The sequence below is a fragment of the Mytilus californianus genome, unplaced genomic scaffold (genome assembly GCF_021869535.1).
Source record: "Mytilus californianus isolate M0D057914Y unplaced genomic scaffold, xbMytCali1.0.p SCAF_8, whole genome shotgun sequence".
Taxonomy (NCBI): Eukaryota; Metazoa; Mollusca; class Bivalvia; order Mytilida; family Mytilidae; genus Mytilus; species Mytilus californianus.
Window position 1 is genome coordinate 74,172,998 of NW_026262734.1, and position 20,649 is coordinate 74,193,646.

Below are 20,649 nucleotides of genomic sequence, written 5' to 3' on the forward strand. Positions count from 1 at the left end.
TCTGTTTTTCTTAAACTATAAGCAATAGGTCAACTATATTTGTTGTATGGAAGAATTGTTAGCTGTACATGCCTGCCTAGCATGGTTCATCTGACCTTGACCTCATTTTCATGGTTCATTGGTCAATGTTTAGTTTACTTGGTTAATGTTAAGTTTATGTGACAGTTGTAATAAAGCTTTATATTTAGGACTATCAACATAATATCAATGATTAGTAAAGAAGGCGAGACATTTCAGCGTGTGCACTCTTGTTTAATTTTCTTATCAACATTTCATTCTTACATAATTAAATTCATTTGACAATCACTTAGACAAATTATTTGTGAAAAGAATACCAATTATCGTTTATTTCATTAATGAATATACATACATTATAAATCTAAGCTAATACATTAATTTGTTTGAGGATTTTTTTTAGGATAGCCGTCATTAATCCAAATTAGTAATACAGTTGTTGTAATTAAAGGCATATCTTAGTAATGTATTACTGATATTGACGATTTTAGAACAGTTCGTCCCAACCTCGTTGTTCTTGCTTTACTAGTATACTTGTAAGTTTCCTGACGTATAAGCGCCATTGAGGATGAGCTCCAGAGATAGCAGACAAGTAGCGTATTTGTTTGTTGGGGCAGGAGAGGCCATGCAACCACTTGTACAGATAAACAAGCTTATGTTGTCAACACTATCAGAAAGAGTTCCCATCGTCGGATGGGGTATATGAAGGTTCCAAGAATGAACTATTGACATGTCTGACTCTGAACAGTTAGTAAACAGACTTAACAATGATCTATAGACATCGACCGCTTGTTCTTGATATTTGAAACTGCATGCATATATACGTTTATGAGAGTGATTATTAATCTTGTGTCTGACGAAAACTAAATACCTGCATGGTTATATCTTGCCATACGTTTGTATTGGTTTGGTGGGTGTTCACTCAAAATCGTAATTCAAAAATTGTGTTTGTGAGATGTAGATTCACTTCAATACCGAATATTGTCTATATATTTCACAAGTGTATACCACGGAGAAGATCTGAAGGTATATTACTCCTATTTTGTTTCGGTGTGAACCATCGATGTTTACAGCAATATTTAATGAATAAGATGATGATGGTAGAAAGAACTATGAGCGTCATGTGGAAAATATTTCATGTCGGACCATGAGTTAATCTGTATGAAAAGATTTCCAATACAACCATATTGAGTAGGAATTTTTACATGCTATACTCTAGTACTAGTATTAGAATGTAGGACAGAAAGTCACAGGACAAAAAGTCACGGACAAAAAGTCACGGACGAAAAGTCACAGGACAAAAAGTCACAATTCAGTTTTGAGATTATTTTTCTCTGAACGCGAAAACACTAATTTTAAAAATAAATTTTTGATTTTTTCTTGAACTATAATATATGAAGCAACTTTGTTATTAAAATTTATTCAATAAATATTAATGATGATCAAATAATTGTTATGATAACAAAAATTTCAAAGTGGTTTGGCACTTAAATGGCTTCATGGTGCCAAGAAATATATTATTTGCATGATTAAAATTTAATAATTTTTCATTTATCAAGGCTTATGAACAATTTCCTAAACTTAAAAATGAATAAATGTAAAAAAAGAAAATATTTGAAGAAATTTCTCTTATATATTCAAACAATTGTCAACAAACTATTTGTGACTTTTTGTCCTGTGACTTTTTGTCCTATCCAATTTGTGACTTTATGTCCTGTGACTTTCTGTCCGTTTACCTAGTATTACAGGGTTCTTGTGTCGTTTAACTCAGACACACATCTTTTACTTTAAGATGTATGAAAGGTTCTAAATATATATATATATAACAATAATCAAACGCCTATAGGCAATCACTAAAATGGTATGAAGTTTTTATACAGATTTATTCTTATTTACACAATCATTAACAAACTAAATAAATTTAAGAAAGTAACACCGTGACACTACGATATAACAAATGGGATACTAATTATTTTTAACCATGCTATACAGAAACTTAACACATCAAGCAGGAACATATATATTAATATACTGTTCCCAGCATCAAGTTAGTGCACGTGAATACCAATTAGGAACACGATGTGTGATTTTGTATAACTAAAAATATCAAAGCGAGCAATAACTTTGTCGAGCAAACATTTTTTTTTACTATGCCTCTCTTTATCTCCGCTCCTTTTTTCGTCGATCATTCTCTATATTGTTCTCTATTTCGGTTATTTTTTTTCACTATGCCACTCTATCTCCGCTCCTTTTTCCCCTGTCGTCCTAATCCTTATATAGATAGGGACATTAGACAACGAAGGGGCTCTCTTATCTTCAATGAATTATTATTGATAGTGACTATAAGTGCTGCATTACTTTATATAGCTGCATGTTTGCCAATCGACAAAAGCTTGTATTTGCGTGAAGAATTTTTTTTTCAAAAACATGGTCCAGAATCATGACAAAACAATATTCATTTCACAAAAATGTTCAAAGGTCATGTTTATAATTTTTTTTAAACTTATTATCAGCAAAAATAGTGGATAATATTATTATCAGAACATCATTCATGAAAAGGTGGAATTATAATTTCAAACACACACAAGATAAACAACGTTAGATACAAATATATGGTTCAATTAATGCTACCTGTGCACACCGGGTACCTCAATAAAGAGGCCATGCATGAACCTGTATTATAAAATTGTGTAATACGAATTTTTAGTTGACAGGATGTCACTGGAATACCCAGGGACGTGTAGCTAATATACGTCCTTGGAATACCTAACTGAATGTGTCGCTCTGACACGACATCTATCAATAATTCTGACATACCTATTATCAATTCGAGAGGAAGCCAAAATATATATATATAATAAGATAACGTAAATAAAATTTAAAAAGAAAAAAAACCTATAAATTTTTCACCGAACATACCAGATAGAGTCACACATTTAACTGTAAAGCTAAGTGTCTTTATAAGTGACCGTTCCGAATTATTCCCGTATCAATTTGATACAATTTAAAGATTAGTTAAAAAAACCCACTTTTAATCAAAAAATTGAGATGTCCGATATTTCGATATTTACATATCTATAACCTGGGAATATTATACTATATCAACATATTATGTCCCAGCTAAAACCTCTTCCTAACATTGCTCCTTGTCAATAGCCGTTAAATATCATAATTAAAAAAATGTTATTTTATATTGTATAACTTTATTACTTGAAAAATTATCTTGTCTAAATACGGAACTATTCTTTATACAAATCAATGCACTTTATATAAAAGAGGCATACTAATGAATCTTCTGTAAATCAGTGATTGTTACAAGAACACTGCATTTGTCTTTCTTATAATTGAAACTGTTCTTCCTCATCAAATCTATATTTTTTTTATTCAACGAGATCTTATCATATAAGGATTTGATAAATATAGCTATCAGAACTGCTAGGTTATTTTGTTATTAAAAAAAGGATAATTACCATCGAATCTCCCTCGAAACAATATTGTGCTTGCTATAGATGCAACTATTTGCTGTTAGTTTAAGGTTGTACAACCATGTCTGATACAATTCTTTCTTTTTTTGTGGGATTGGGAAAACTGTGTAGACTTTTGTCATAACCTGTCTGACAGAACAACCGTATGCTTGACAAGACATTTTGACACTGAATAACCGTCTAAGGTAATCCCCAATTGATGATTGGAGTTTTTAGCCCACGGTAGGTAAATCCCCGATTCTTTTTGTTCTTTGTGGTTTATAGATATCACGTGACTTTTTAGATCGAACATGCCGACAAGATGGCGATATGTCGAGAACTGATAGTGAATTTCAAAAATTGATTTTGATCTCTTTACATAGAGAATAAAAGTTTTTTATTTATGAACATGTGGTTTTTTATGCTTAAAGAACAAAATATCAATTTTTCATTTTTTTGCGGAGTTTCCCTAAAGTTAATTTTGTAATGACGAATTGATAAAATACTTAAATTTTCTTTAGGTCAACCTGTCTTTCACATGATTATCATGGTTTAAGAATTTGATGAAAATAAGTTTTTCATCCCTTTGTCGACACTTTTTGTAGATAATTAGCTAATATTTGGTATGTTAATATGCATATATATTGGCTCATATAAATGTAAATTTTATTATGCTTGACCCGATTTCAAATATTGTATGAACTGCATAATGGGTATTTGAATGTGTAATGAGTAATTACAGATAACAAGGGAATTTTTTTCTTGTTGACTATCTTTTGCCTTAAATATAGAAAATTTGAAGAAAAGTATTGTTTTTTGTTTCATTTTCAGCCTTCATCATATATGGTTATATTCTTTTCAAGTACTTATATAAGGATTAGTTTCAGATCATTTTAATATAAGCCGTTAAGGCTTAAGTGTGATTGATGGCCTCTGATCAATTTACAGATTACATTGGATACATGAAACACTGAAAATTTCTGAATTTAGAAATTGTCTAGTTTGATGAGAGCAGAATCACTCCGTATGAAATCAATTATAGTAATTCATATACAGTTGAACCTCGTTGTGTCGAACTCGGTTGTGTCGAAACCTCTGTGAGTCTAAGTAATTTCTCAGTCCCGGTAAAATTCCCATTTGATCAATGCATAATTACCTCTGATGAGTCGAACTTGGTTGATTCGAATACTCGGTTAAGTCAAGTAAATTTTATAGTCCCATCGATGTAAAATTAATGTAAATTGACAACGATGTCTCGAAGTTCGAAAGTAAGAATTTTCGAAAGATGCAGACTTAATGATAAAAATTCAAATAGGATGTATTTCTTATGTAACCTAATCATTTTCAAAAGAGATTAAAGCTGAGTAAACACACTTGTTGTATAACAGTTATAATGACATGTTTATGGTGACCGGTAATTAACACCTTTGTTGATCGTCCAAGCGGAACATTTGTGTGTTGAACATATTTCATTGGACATAAAAACGAAACGAATTTAAATGTTGGGTCATTTAAATTCGTTTCGTTTTTATGTCCATTGAGATTATATAAATCGTTAGAATTAAAATTCATCAATAACAATAAAATAAAGGATTAAGACAATTATGATCAATTCATAATAATTTAATGTAAAGCAGACGATCTCATCATAGACTGTTCAGAACTTGTTTCGTACCGTGAGTGATTTCATAATTTATAGTGACTGACCTTTTTAAATATTTGTGTATACTATTGATTTTATTTGTGCATGATTTGTATTTGTAATTGTGTGTTTAATTGTTACTAGTATGAGGGACCAAAAAATATGGAGATTGAATACACAATCATAAAGTGTCGTATCGAAAAATCACACTGTTCAAAGTATCTAGTTTAAACATATCTTATACCGTATTTCATGCATTCCAAATTTATGACGACACACTCGACCTCAGATGAGTCGAACCTCGGAAAAGTCGAATACTTTGGTCCGGTCCCTTCAACTCGACATAAAGAGGTTCGACTTTAGCTGAAATTGGCATATGAAGATGTTTTCAAAGTATTAGCTTGTACCAAATTTCCATCATTATTTTATCATATATATCATAGGATAATAATTTAATGTCATATGTTGATATGAATTGTCCATATTTCAAGATATTTTGTCAGCTTCTTATTTCAATTGCAAATTTGTGATTTTTTTAAAGCAAGGAAGAACACAAACAATGTGAAAAATAATGTTGATTGATTAGGTAGGCAGAGCTAATAATTCTATAAGCTTTCATACAGCATGGGTTGTTTTCATACGAAATGAAAGTATATGATGGAATAAATAATTCGTCTTTCGGATAATAAAAGATCAGCATTTATATGAATTGAACACTTCCTGTAAATTTTACAAAATGCACAAACAACAAAGAACAACATGTGAACTAGGGAGCTGTATTAGCTTAAATTATGCTTGGATTAAACTTCTTGCTTAATGATCTCTTTTCCCAAAATTATGATGTTATTTTAAGTTTTGGGGATATATGTTATTTTATCAAATCAGGACATAAGACATATAAAAACAGACATCAATGGGACATCAAGAACAGATTAACAAATAGCATGACCTTTTTTCAACAAATATTCCAATACATTTTGTAATGAGATTTATTATTTCTCTGAGAAGTCATAATTGACATTTATGTATTGAAAATTCCTTCATTTGGCAATAACAAAAATTGAAGTTTATAAAAACAAAAGAAATATACTATTTTCAATTATAGGGGAAGAATAATGGATCATATCATATATAGAAATAAGAAGATGTGCAATGAGTGCCAATGAGACAACTATCCATCCAAGTTACAATGTGTGAAAAGTAAACAATTATAGGTCAAAGATCGACCTTCAACATGGAGCCTTGGCTCACATCGAACACCAAGCTATAAAGGGCCTCAAAATGACAGTGTAAAACAATTCAAACAGGAAAACCAACGTTCTAATCTATATACAAAAAATATAAAGATGTCTTTTATATATATCTCATAGAAAAAGTTATTATTGTTATATAGGAAGATGCTTCTTAGACAACACAAGACACAGATGATGGCAAAGTCCAGAAGAATTTTAGAAGAACTGGTATTAAGAATTATTTGTATAAAAAAAATATATATATATACGCAATCATAGGTTTGAACGTCGTTTTCAATTTAGGCTTGTTTATATTTTATCGTTTGGGCTTGTATTATATTTTCCTTCGGGTTTATATGATCCGTTCATCCTATTTCGACTCTTTAAAATTCAAGAGTCTATCCTAAATTGAGGTAAATTTTATGGCCTTCCAAATACTGTTTCAATCCCTAACATCACTGAAGAGACATTAATTGTCGAAATCCGGATATGGTGTACTAATTTTTGCACCTTTTGTTTGCGGTATACCATCTATTCCGCAAGTTTATTGTTTTCTGTTTGGTATTAGATTAATAATTTTTAAAGATCCATTTTGTTACATCTTGTGATCCGTTTATTTGGCAATCGCCAATGGCAGTCAGCAGGGTTTAAGAACATCAGTTGTTCGACCTGTTAGTCAAATGCGTTTTGTTAAAATATACTTTTTCACTTTTTTTGGTCTTTTGGAAAATGTTGTTTGTGCTGTATTTAGACCCCTCTACCAAGAAATTTGTTTTGCATGCACACATATAAAAATTGCGTGGAGGATAGGAATCACCCTGTCTGTTCATCAGTCATCCATTGGCTGTCAGTCTCTCTGTCTGTCCATGTGCCTTGTAACTGTACCTATTCCTAAATGGCAAGTCAGATATTGTAAAAACTGCACACAGTTGTAGAACACTACTTGAGGATTATAAGTTAAAGGAGAAAGAATTAAGGTTAATTACTTTAATACCAAAATATGTGGTTATAGGATCTAGTGAGAACAACTCCTTCTAAACAGGTAGACAGATAATGGTGAAATATTTTCTCTGTCCTACATGTTAAATGGGACTCACAGAAATGGGACTTACAGAAAACTGTAAAATAGTTTTTTCTCTGCTTCATTTTTGTGTAAATTTTTTCGACTTGGTCATTTATATCTTGAATATACTAATAGTATTGTTGGGTAGGTTATCCTTATTTGAACTCACTAAGTTCCAGTTTTTACTCCCATCCCTGTCCTACCCTTGCCTTGAATGTAGGGTATAGGGTATTTATATATATTTGGTTTGGTATTAAATTAATAATTAAGATCCATTTTATTACATCTAGTGATCCGTTTATTTGACAATCGCCATGGCAGTCAGAGAGTTTAAGAACATCTGTTGTTCGACCTGCTAGTCAAATGCGTTTTGTTAAAATATACTTTTTCACTTTTTTGGTCTTTTGGAAAATGTTGTTTGTGCTGTATTTAGACCCCTCTACCAAGAAATTTGTTTTGTATGCACACATATAAAAATTGCAGATTTTATCCAACGCATTGATAGGTTTGAAAGTTATTTTCAATTTAGACTTGATTATATTTTTTTGTTTGGGCTTGTATTATATTTGCCTTTGGGTTTATATAATCCGTTCATCCTATTTCGACTCTTCAAAGTTCAAGAGTCAATCCTAAATTGAGTGAAATTATATGGCCTTCCAAATACCGTTTCAATTCCTAACATCACTGAAGAGACATTAATTTTTGGAATCCGCATATGGTGTACCAATTTTTGCACCTTATGTTTGCGGTGTACCATCTTTTCCGCAAGTTTATTGTTTTCTGTTTGGTATTAAATTAATAATTAAGATCCATTTTGTTACATCTGGTGATCCATTTATTTGGCAATTGCCATGGCAGTCAGCAGGGTTTAAGAACATCTGTTGTTAGACCTGCTAGTCAAATGCGTTTTGTTCAAATATTTTTTTTCACTTTTTTGGTCTTTTGGAAAATGTTGTTTGTGCTGTATTTAGACCCCTCTACCAAGAAATTTGTTTTGCATGCACACATATAAAAATTGCGGTTTTTATCCAACGCAATCATAGGTTTGAACGTTTTCAATTTAGACATATATGTATGAACGCCTAAAAAGTGTACAAAACAACACCAATATTAAACAAAGGAAACATTAAATATAATTATCTATAAATATATTGGATAACAGATATCTTTTATCAGTATGATTATGATGTAAAATGAATCATATCAATCTATTCTGGTTTAACTATTACAATCTTGAAATTTATACTATTAAAACCGAACACAACAACGCTTGTACAATTCTAAAAATTCAAAAATGACTTTAGTGAGGTATTTACAACAGAGACTGCATAGATATGCTACTAACAAAAATAGTAATGTGCGATATGAACTGGTACATTTTTAAAATTTCACAGGTGATGAAAGTTAAGATATTAAAACAGAGACTGCGTAGAAATACATTCCCAATGATCAGTACTGACCGATTTGAGCTGGTCTAATACTCAAATTTCAAATTTGACGACGGTAAAGTGATTACAACATAGGCTGTGTATTTACACATCCCAAATTATTTGGGATGTGTAAATACACAGCCTATGTTGTAATCAATTTACCGTCGTCAAATTTTGCTGCATGCATTGAACTTTACATATTCATCGTTCTTCCATGACAAAAGCGATTGAGTTACAGTTCAAATTTATTAACAAATTGTATGTTCATCACATTTTATCATTTAAAGCTTCACATTAAGTCAGTTGTGTTCAAGATCATTTTTGTGTGTTGTATTCCCATTGTTTAAATCCATAGATTATGAAACTTTGCCCACACATTTCATATAGCATCCAGCTGGAAAACATGGAATTTTGAAATACCATTTTATTTCTAGAAATTATATCATCACATCCATAACACAATCTATAGGAAATCCATTTCAGATAGTATCACATTCAAGCAATAATATAACATTACTATGATTCTAAAAGGCCCTGGGAGAACACTGGGGATTAAAATGTCATTAACTGAGTTTATAAATACATTATCCTTATTATGCCCCCGCCGTAGGCAACAGGTGCATTATGTGTTTACCCTTGACTGTCCGTCTTTCCTTCCGTCCCATTTTCGTTTCTGCACTCTAACTTAAGTTTGCCTCCTGCAAATTATATGAAACTCATACACAATGTGAAGAACCAAAACTAGTGGACAGAGATGGAATTTAGGCAGTGAGTCACTTACTATTCTAGAGTTATGCTCCTTTATAACTTGGAAAATTGCAAAGTTTTTTGTTTCCGCACTCTTAAAGTTTTCTTCGTCCAATTTTATGAAACTCATACAAAATGTTGAGAACCACATTACGCTGACAGAGTTAAAATTTGGGTTGTAAGTCAATTACCTTTCTAGAGCCCTTTTTAACTTGGTAAATTGCAAAGCTTGAGCAGGGGCATTCATGTTCTCAGACACATTTTGTCAACATTTATAGGTGCATTAATTAAACTGTTTGTGATTTATATTTAGGAACAAGACAGGCAGATATTAGAAGCTATGGCAGAACAAGAAAAGGAAGATGAAAAAGTACAGACAGCAAGGAAAGAAACAGCCAGAGCAGATGCAGCTTGGATGAAACAGGTTTGTGAGACTGCATATATGTTATATTTATCAAAGTACTGTTAATTTCTTCTTTCCTAAGATATTTTTTTTTATTTCAATGTCTATATACAGTTAACTCTCGTTGTCTGGAACTCGGTTGCAATTTCGAATGAGTGGAAATTTCACCATGGTGCTGAACTTTGAATATATTGCAACTTTTATTTGTCGACATGTTTCGCCGATTAGATTGGCGTCTTCAGGACAAAGTATACAAAATTAGAATCCCTGAAGTACAGGAAAATGGTATCAGTTATGTGACGTCATAATCATGTATTGTCTATTGTTGCATTGCTGTAGGATACTATATGTCATTATGTAATGTTGAACAGAAAAATGAATCAAATATAATACAGTAAAAATGAAATTATTAAAATTCAAAGTTAATCTATTACAGTAAACTCCGGCAAATCGGATACCCAAAATGTCAGCTAAAAAATATCCGATTACCCGATATATTCAATTAGACAATGAATGTATATTCATTGAATATTCTGCAATAATGAGTAGATATAATCCTAAGATGTTACTAACCCTGACAATTGCTAAATATGTGAAAGGGCTGGAGGATTGATGGAGTGATTTTTATCAGTTACATCACCACTATGTTTGTGTAAAAAAATTATCAGCTGATTATGTAATGATTAAATTTGTTTGCAGTTTTTAAATCCTTTATTTATTAAAATAAATCAAATGTCCTGAAATATTTATGTGAATTATTATCTACCATCCATAGTTTGTCTTTATTTGTTTTGTAAGCAAATTAATATCCATTATTTACATTATCACACAGGTAAACTGATTATACCCCACGCAACGAGTTGCGGAGGGTATAATGTTTTTGACCCGTCCGTCTGTCTGTCCGTCCGTCCGTCTGTCCGTCCGTCAGTCCGTCAGTCCGTCAGTCCTGTTTCTTGTCATCGCAACTCCTCTCAAACCACAAAACAGAATTTCACGAAACCTTTTTAGATAATAAGGACATACTATGTAGTTGTGCATATCGACAGGAAATTACGATTCAATTTTTTTCCCAGTAGTTAAGCCCCTTTGAACTTATTTGCCCAATATACTACTGCAACCTTTTGTCATCGCAACTCCTCTCAAACCACACAACAGAATTTCATGAAACCTTTTCAGATAATAAGGACATACTACGTAGATGTGCATATCGACAGGAAATTACAATTCAATTTTTTTCCCAGGAGTTACGCCCCTTTGAACTTATTTGCCCAATATACTACTGCAACCTTTTGTCATCGCAACTCCTCTCAAACCACACAACAGAATTTCATGAAACTGTGTAGATAATAAGGACATACTATGTAGATGTGCATATTGACAGGAAATTATGATTCAATTTTTTTTTCTGATACAATTTTTGTCGAGCCTGCGACTTTTGTCGCAGAAAGCTCGACATAGGGATAGTGATCCGGCGGTGACTACGGCGGCGGTGGCGGCGTTAGCTAACTTCTTAAAAGCTTTATATTTTAGAAGGTGGAAGATCTGGATGCTTCATGCTTTGTATATGGATGCCTCATGTTACGAAGTTTCCGTCAGTCACATGTCCAAAGTCCTTGACCTCATTTTCATGGTTCAGTGACTACTTGAAAAAAAAGTTAAGATTTTTTGTAATGTTAAATTCTCTCTTATTATTAGTAATAGGATAACTATATTTAGTATGTCCGTACCTTGGGAGGTCCTCATGCCCGTCAGACAGTTTTCACTTGACCTCGACCTCATTTCATGGTACAGTGAACAAGGTTAAGTTTTGGTGGTCAAGTCCATATCTCAGATTCTATAAGCAATAGGTCTAGTATATTCGGTGTATAGAAGGACTGTAAGGTGTACGTGTCCAACTGGCAGGTGTCATCTGACCTTGACCTCATTTTCATGGTTCAGTAATTAGTTGTTCAGTTTTTGTGTTTTGGTCTGTTTTTCTTATACTGTATGCAATAGGTCTACTATATTTGGTGTATGGAATGATTGTAAGGTGTACATGTCTAGCTGGCAGGTGTCATCTGACCTTGACCTCATTTTCATGGTTCAGTGGTCAAAGTTAAGTTTTTGAGTTTTGGTCTTTTTTTTTATTACTATATGCAATAGTTCAACTATATTTGGTGTATGGAAATATTTTATGATCTATATGTCAGTCACGCATGTTTTATTTGACCTTGACCTCATTTTCAAGGTTCATTGCTCAGTGTTAAGTTTTTGTGTTTTGGTCTGTTTTTCTTAAACTATAAGCAATAGGTCAACTATATTTGTTGTATGGAAGAATTGTTAGCTGTACATGCCTGCCTAGCATGGTTCATCTGACCTTGACCTCATTTTCATGGTTCATTGGTCAATGTTTAGTTTACTTGGTTAATGTTAAAATTATGTGACAGTTGTAATAAAGCTTTATATTTAGGACTATCAACATAATATCAATGATTAGTAAAGAAGGCGAGACATTTCAGCGTGTGCACTCTTGTTTTTTCTTACACTTATTTTATTTCTCCAATGACAATGTGGGGACATGGGGTATGTGAGCGCGCTCACTAAGGTTCTTTCATTTGGCTATAAATAGATCTAAGCATACCTGTGTAGAATCTCCTAACTAAAATCGTATTTGTTATAATTTTATTTCTTTAAATAATCAAATTTAAATTTATGAAAATAATCATGATTGATAAAATATTATTGCATAAAGTTTACATTTTCTGAAGACTAATTTATATTTAGGTCATAGTTCTAGAGGCTTCCTCACAAATTTGTAAACATCCAAAATGGTTCCATGACATGTGGTTACTTTTGCACATGTGAAAAAAATATATCTGACAAAAGTCAGATTTCTCTTGTCAAAAGGGATTTTATATTTATATTGCAATAAATTATTCAGAAGGAGGTACATTCAGTTTAGATTATATTTCTGATTCTGTGAACATTTAGAGTTAATCAAAATTCTCCAAACAGCAACGTCAACTTGTCAACTGAGTCTTGCATATTTTATAAATAAATTCAAATGGTAAATTCAAACCATTTGAAGTAAAAGGGCATCTAATTCACATGACAAAGGAAGACAATGATTAAAGACAACAATTTATTAAGAAATAGTTTCTTTTATTTAGTAAAAACGAAATCTTCTTGTCTGCAAGATTGTAAATTCGTAACTTCCTGGTCCATTTCCTGTCAGAAAAACATTGAAAATATCCGATTGTGCATGGTTTTGTACAAAATGACCTGAATATTCTTATCCGATTTGCCGATATATTCTTATATCCGATATTCGATTACACGATAAAATTAACATTAAACATATAGGGAAGGGTTTGGTGTTTTGAAATAATATTACAATAGCCGATATATTCGTTTAGCCAATATCCGATTAGGTGGAGTCTACTGTATTGTTAAAATCTTCTGTATCTGGAAAAAAATGTTGTAAACCATTCTGATGGTAAATGTAGAAACAAAATGTGTTGTAATATTACACATTGATTTATTTTACAACACATTTTATTTCTACATTTACCGTCAGAATAGTTTACAACATTTTTTCCAGATACAGAAGATTTTAACAATAATAGAATAACTCTGAATTTCAGGGATTTTAATTTTGTATATTTTGTCCTGAAGACGCCAATCTAATCGGGGAAACATGTCGACAAATAAAAGTTGCAGTTCACTTAAGTGTTGTTGTCAATTTAGTGGTATTTAATATTTTTTATTTGACAACCCTGCATACCATCAGGTATCCACTTAAAGGAACTCTACCAGCACAAAACTTAGGAGGTGTTGGTTTAGCAGTTCTTTATTTTTCATATAAATATATGTATTTCTACTCCTGATGAGTCAAAATTGGATGAGTCCAAACTGGTTGCCTCGAAAAATAAATTTATGGTTCCAAGGTTAACAAAAACATTTAATTTGCATTATTTATGTTGAACCAATACACATATGTCAAAACATGACCTCTTGGATTTATATTCATTGGCAAGTTAATCTGACACTACACCTGTAATTAAATTTCCAATCATTGAACACTATATTGATTTATGACATTCTTTTGCGTGTTTACCTAAGGTTATACTTGATCACCAAAACAGATAATTAGCAGTACATTGTTATAGATTATTCAAAATTATTCAAAATGTTTTATTATCAATTAACCGTAATCATACATAGATGAGCTTGGTTGTGTGTAAAGTGAGGATTAAGTGAGCAACACAAAACTACTTATTAGGTGTCTTTAATCTTTTTTTGAAAAAAGATAGAAATAAAAGAAAATGAAAAAAAAGATAATCAAAAGACTATTCAAACAGATTACATCGATCTCAGACCATAATATCAATCCCCTACCCATATATCCATCTGGATTTATTTAAGCCTAACCAAGCTTAGCAAGAGTTGTATCCCTTTGACTGTGAAACTTCAGTTATTCGTTTGAGGTTAATAGGGGTATCTGGTCCGGCCGACTTGGAGATAATGATAGTTGTCTGTTCACTGCAAATTTTATACTAAAAAAAAATGCATATGTTATATGATATGTCCTGTACAATAATTAAAAAAATCACACACATACAATAATCATTTATTTAAAGCCATTAAAATTCAAAAACAATAAAACGAGAATGATAAGTAATTTTACAATGAATTAGGACTTTTTAATTATGATTATTACTTATCTAAAATGCTTCTTTTAATTTGAAATTTCAAAAAACTTATTAATTAGTTAAATTACAATTCATTTATGGGCTAATTTGGTCACAAATTGTACCTTCTTCTTAGCCATTATTGTAATTTTCATGAAATAATAGTGTATTATGATGTTATTATTTTAAAGTTTGTGTCTTATTTACTGATTTTCTCAATTCTTTTTAAGTTTTCTTTGTGCTAAATGTATTTTTGAAGTTTATAACAAAACATTCAATTGTTTTTCCAAAATCAATCTAAATGCCCTTTTTCTTTGTAACATGCTTTAAAATTTGATGTATCTTATATAGTTCATACTTTTTATAGGTTATTGAAGACCAGATAAAGTTAGAAAAGGCAAGAGAAGCAGAACTTGATATGCTTTATCAGTAAGTTGGACAATCCTTATATTGCCAAAAAATCGTGGACATTTTTTCTTCAGTTACTAATACCTCCAATAGTCATATACTATATGAACTGTGGCCAAAGGAGCTTTCAAAATTGCCTGAATATATGCCTTTTTTCCTCTACTGTTTTAAGTCAACAGAAAGAAAAAATATTATTAAGTTTTTATTTTTATCTTTTGTAAGATTTAGTTATTTTATATACCATCCCTTGTTGAAGCAGATGGTAAATAGTAATTTTACAACTGCTCCTGTTTTTTTGTAACTCGTATCTTGGTTTTTCATGTAAAAGATTTTTAACCAGGCTTTTGGAACAGAAATCTAGTTTATATTGATTAAGGGTTGTAAGGTGGGTGGATGGGCAGGAGGCTCCAGCTGTTTCCATGCTTTCACTTATGAACTGTTCAATTTCCTTATTGGTGTTTTTTTCACTTTTGTTATTCAGGAGTTATGTTCCTTGATTGATTGAAAAATGACACTTTATGTTGTTTCCATGCTTTAACATGATAACCCTTCAACTAGTACTTTACAAATTTTAATATATAGTTCTGATTACAAAAAAGAGATCAAGTTAAATATTGACGATTTTTTTGTCTCGCCTTGACGGAGTCAAAAAGCGAGACATAGGTATGCTGTTTCCGGCGACGGCGATGGCGTCACCAATGTATTAGTTTATGATTAGGTCTAGTTCATGGTGAACCACTAGTGGTAGGTCAATGATATTTGGTATGCAGTTGTATTAGCATTGGCACATCTCATTACCATGGAGATTATTTGGCCCCGCCCCCTCAGTCAAGGTCTATTGACTTTGAAACTTTTCATAGTTTACATGTATTATTTTGTGATTAGGTCAATTTATGGGGAACCACTAGTGGTAGGTCAATAATATTTGGTATGCAGTTGTATAAGCATTGGCATATCTCATTTCCATGGAGATTATTTGGCTCCGCCCCCTTAGTCATGGTCTATAGACTTTGAAAATTTTGCTAAGTTAACATGTATTAGTTTGTGATTAGGTCAGTTCAAGGGGAACCATTAGTGGTAGGCCAATGTTAATTGGTGTTCAATTGTATAAGCATTAGCACATCTCATTTCCATGGAGAATATTTGGCACCGCCCCCTCAGTCATGGTCTATTTACTTTGAAACTTTTGCTTAGTTTACATGTATTAGTTTGTGATTAGATCAGTTTAAGATGAACTGCTAATGTTAAGTCAATGATATTTGGTATGCAAATTTATTGGCATTTGCAAGTATCGTTTCCATGGAGATTATATAGCCCCACCCTTGATCATGGTTCATTGACTTTTAAACTTTTACATAGTTTACAAGTTAATGTTTGTGTTTAGGTTTGTTTAAAGGGAACGACTTATAATAAGTCAATGGTATTTGGTATGCAGTTGTATTAGCATTGGCACATCTCATTCCATGGAGATTGTTTAGCCATGTACCTTCAGTCATGGTTCATCGACTTTAAATATTTGCATAACTTACATGTTAAAGTATTGCTATTTTAATTTCAACATTTGCATTATCAAAATTACAAAAAGGCGAGACATATCTCTGTGATAACAGTTTTATCTTTCTGTAGTTCTGGATTTATGGTTCTTGATTGATAGGAAAATGGTACCGGTACTTGTATTACTTTTTGTGCGATAACTTCAGTACCATTTAACACATGCTTTCAAATTTTAATATGTTGTTACTGATCCAATAATGAAGGTCAATTATGATGATTATGATTTTCAATTTTATTGTTCAGGAGTTATAATCCTTGATTGATTGGAAACTACACTTCATTTGGTTTCTGTGCATAAACTTGAGAACTTTTCAACAAATGCTTGCCAAATTTTAAAGGTCAAGTTCCCTCTTCAAGATTTTCACTATTTTTTTTCAGTTTTATGATCGTTCAATGATTTCTGTGTTATCAATTGTGAACCGTTCAAGCAATTATTTTACAAATTTCTGTGGATGTACATCTACAGAAAACCTGGTTTGCTTATGTTTGACATCTCATTTCTTTTTGGGGTTTATTTTGGCATAACATGGACTCATTCATATATCCTAACACTACTGTACACATGTATCTGCTTCTCCCAAACTTCCTTATAAAAAATAAGGAAACTTTTTTAAGAATCTCCACAATGTGACACATACATGTATGTGTACTGCCTAATTTGATTGTTTTATATGAATTATATTTAGAGTTTCCCTTATTAATGGACTTTCCAAAAGGAGCATTGATCCCAGTACCTTTAGATTTTTGTTAAATGTTAATTTTGTTTGAATTTTTTATCCAGGGTTTTAGGAAGATGTATCTCTGTTACAAATTGGTTTATCAAGGTTCCAGTCTTGATAATTTTTCTTGTACATGGGCAATTTTGAGAACATTTTATGATAATTCAAGTTTGCATTATTGACTTTCGTTATATTTTTAAGCAATGTTTGGCTCTTAAATGATAATTTTCCTTCTAATATTTAAAAAAAATTTTTTAAATTGTCTGTCCAGATTTATGGGACTTACTTGTCAAAATAAAGACAATTTGGGATGTGTCTTGGACAGGGACAAGTTTTTCATCATATTCCTGTCTTGCAAGATGGAAAACAAAATTTTGTAGAATTTTTTTCATATAGTTTTTGATTTATGGGACCTAAATGGAATAAATAACAGGGAGGATGCTATCATAAAGTTTGTGGCACAGCTGTTTATCATACTGAAATGTCATTCTTCATTTCTTGCTCTTAAAATACATTTTTGTACATATGTAACATAAAATTAAAAACAACTTTGACTTTCTTTTACCATTTTATTGGGTTTGGGTAATAGATATTATTTTAATAATCTGACTGTCAAAATGTATAGAATATGTAAAGATATTTTCTTAATGAAAAATTCTCCTAAATGAACTAAGTGATCAACAAACCAAATTACTGGTTTTTTAGATCTATTCAGCAGGTAAAAAGTTTAGAATGTTTTTGAACAATTTTAATATTTTGGCTTAACAATAAAAAAGATTTCAAAAGTAAATAAGGCATCCAGTAGAATGGTAGATTATAAGTCCCCTAATATATTAACTTCTTAATCTTCACAGAGAAGAAGCAGCTAGAATGTGGCACAAAAGAGAAGCTGAATGGGAGAAAGAACGAGCAGCTCGGGCAAGACTGATGCATGAAGTAAGTACTATACATTTAAAGAAATGGATAAAATTATTTCCCCATGTAACTAAATTGTAAAAAAAACCACTAGATTAAAAAAATATGGAATGGTGGTAGATTTACTGCTTATATTAATATTTTGGAAAGTCATTGCTCCAAGACTTTCAACAATGAGAAAACATCTTAACCTTCAATATTTTACTAGATACACATAAACAATAAATATTTTAAATCCTGCTTATGATGAAACCTCTTATAAAAGGTGATGGATGACAGACAAAGGCAACTGGAAGATAGAATGGAACAAAACCGAATAGATCAGGAAGAGTCTTTAAAACAGAGAGAGCTGTTAATTCGTGAGATGGAAATAGCACAACAAATGACACACAGGGAGAAAGAGGAGACAGATGCACAAAAAGAGGCCCTAAAATTAAATTTGAAAGAACAGGTATATAATTTAAAATTTACAATTTAGAATTGTTTCTGTCATAAAAGGTTGGGTCAGATCAAACATCTGTTTTTAAGTTACCTAAACCTTGTAAACACAACACAAAGCTAGGGCTGGCACAAAATGAATTCTAAAAAGAAGTGCATCTACCTTTTTTATTTATAAAGAGGTAAAACAAAAAAATGAAAGTAATTAACACTTTATAGTTTGATTTGCCCAAAGAGCTTTTCCCGATATACCTTCATCAGGAACGCTCAAAGCTGAATATTTGAAAGCCAAGGATGTATAAGAACCAAAAAGTTTGAAGAGCTATATTACTAAAAAGCAAATAAAGGTAAAATTGAGAATGAGAGCTATGAGAAATATGTATACCGGTACTTAAAATTGAGTCACCATCAAAGTAATCTTCTTTCTTCAACAAGACACCACATAAGACTAAAACCATAAACAATTATTACATTACTAGAAAGCCATTGTTGGTTATAAAATGGCTTTATAATAGAACAATTATAATATTTGGGCCAAGGTACTTACTTAGTAGTGGCAAAATTAAAAGGATACAAAACATTAAAATAAAATAAAATACTTGTGTTTCTGGTTTCCATACCTACCCTTTGTTTTATGCTTCAAAATGGATATTCTAAAGTTTATATTGGCACTTTGGTAGTGAATCATGACAAAATTGCAGGTAGTTCCCCATTTACTCAGGGTAAAATTAAAAAAAAATGTCTACCTAACTGCTCTATTTTTTTTTATATATATATAGATGATAAACCCTTAAAACCCACATTGTTTTGGTCTCATTAGTAAAGAATATTGGTTCTCATTAAAAACAAGCAAACATTTTATGCACTATTTAAAAACTCTGATGAATTAGATGTGATGATACTGAAACACTGTCTGTTTCTTGACTGTGTTTTACAGTGATTCAAATGAGGATAGAAACATAAATGTTAGTAAACATTGCTGATAATCCAATACATTTGTCTTTGCCATATTTCAGTTTTGTTGTTTATAAATTGGACAAATTTGATTTTGGTTAACAGGTGACAGCACGTCGTGAACAAGAAGAGAGAGCTAAACAGAGGGACGCTTTAGAATATAATGAAGATCAAAAAGGGGATGAAGAATATGATGATTTCTTACGACAAGAAACAGAAAGGATGAGGCTAAAAGGATTTACACCTAGAGTAAGTTTGACATATTTACATTATAGGGCGATTGACACATCTTTATCAAACTTTACACTATGTTTGGTTCCATGAATACAAACTCCCTTTTCAAGATAAAGCATTTAAAATTGGTTATCCCTGAGAAATGACTCTTATCTATATAAAAATCAACAATGGCCTGTATGTCATACAAATACATGAAAATTTAACAAAGCAATTTGTTCTATATTATTAGTATAAAGATAAATTCTATTTTGTTTGGTGTTTTTCTTTTTAGTGAAACATTTTATTATTTTTGTCTCACTCTATAATATACATGTACTATATAGTATACTATTGATATATGTTATGTTGCTACATTAACTTGTGCCAAAAGAGAAGATAAATACAAGATGGCTACCACATACTTTTTCAAACACCTGTGACAATTCAACTTGTGTAATTACTAAAAAAAGCACCTAATATTTTGTGATATTTTCTTTGATCTTTTGTCTTTTTCGCTTGCCTTAAACATCATTGTGATTGAATCATCAAGTTTTCTTATGAATTTTAACAATCCTTGACTAACTCTTTTGAAACTTGAACACAATTTCCTTGACTTTGAAATACAGGTCAAGCTAGATTTTGATGGTTTTGACATTAACAGTTCAAGAATTTTGCCCATCATGCCCATAGTTGCTTTAAAAATTGGTATTTCTTTGGTTTCTGGATAATAATTAAAGTACCACTGGAACACAACGTCATGAATCATAAAATGAGGTCAA

The 20,649-nt window shown here is 31.4% G+C and overlaps 1 protein-coding gene across 2 annotated transcripts in view; it reads left to right on the plus strand.

Annotated features, from left to right (window-relative positions):
- The window catches only part of LOC127712437 (trichoplein keratin filament-binding protein-like), a 55,152-nt gene that overhangs the window by 33,146 nt on the left and 1,357 nt on the right, over window positions 1–20,649 (plus strand). For both annotated transcript variants that reach the window (XM_052218879.1, XM_052218880.1), the window contains exons 9-14: window positions 6,515–6,581; window positions 9,907–10,017; window positions 15,034–15,095; window positions 18,202–18,283; window positions 18,528–18,713; window positions 19,760–19,903. In XM_052218879.1, the coding sequence (XP_052074839.1) occupies window positions 6,515–6,581; window positions 9,907–10,017; window positions 15,034–15,095; window positions 18,202–18,283; window positions 18,528–18,713; window positions 19,760–19,903 (652 nt within the window). The remainder of the gene's footprint in view (window positions 1–6,514; window positions 6,582–9,906; window positions 10,018–15,033; window positions 15,096–18,201; window positions 18,284–18,527; window positions 18,714–19,759; window positions 19,904–20,649) is intronic.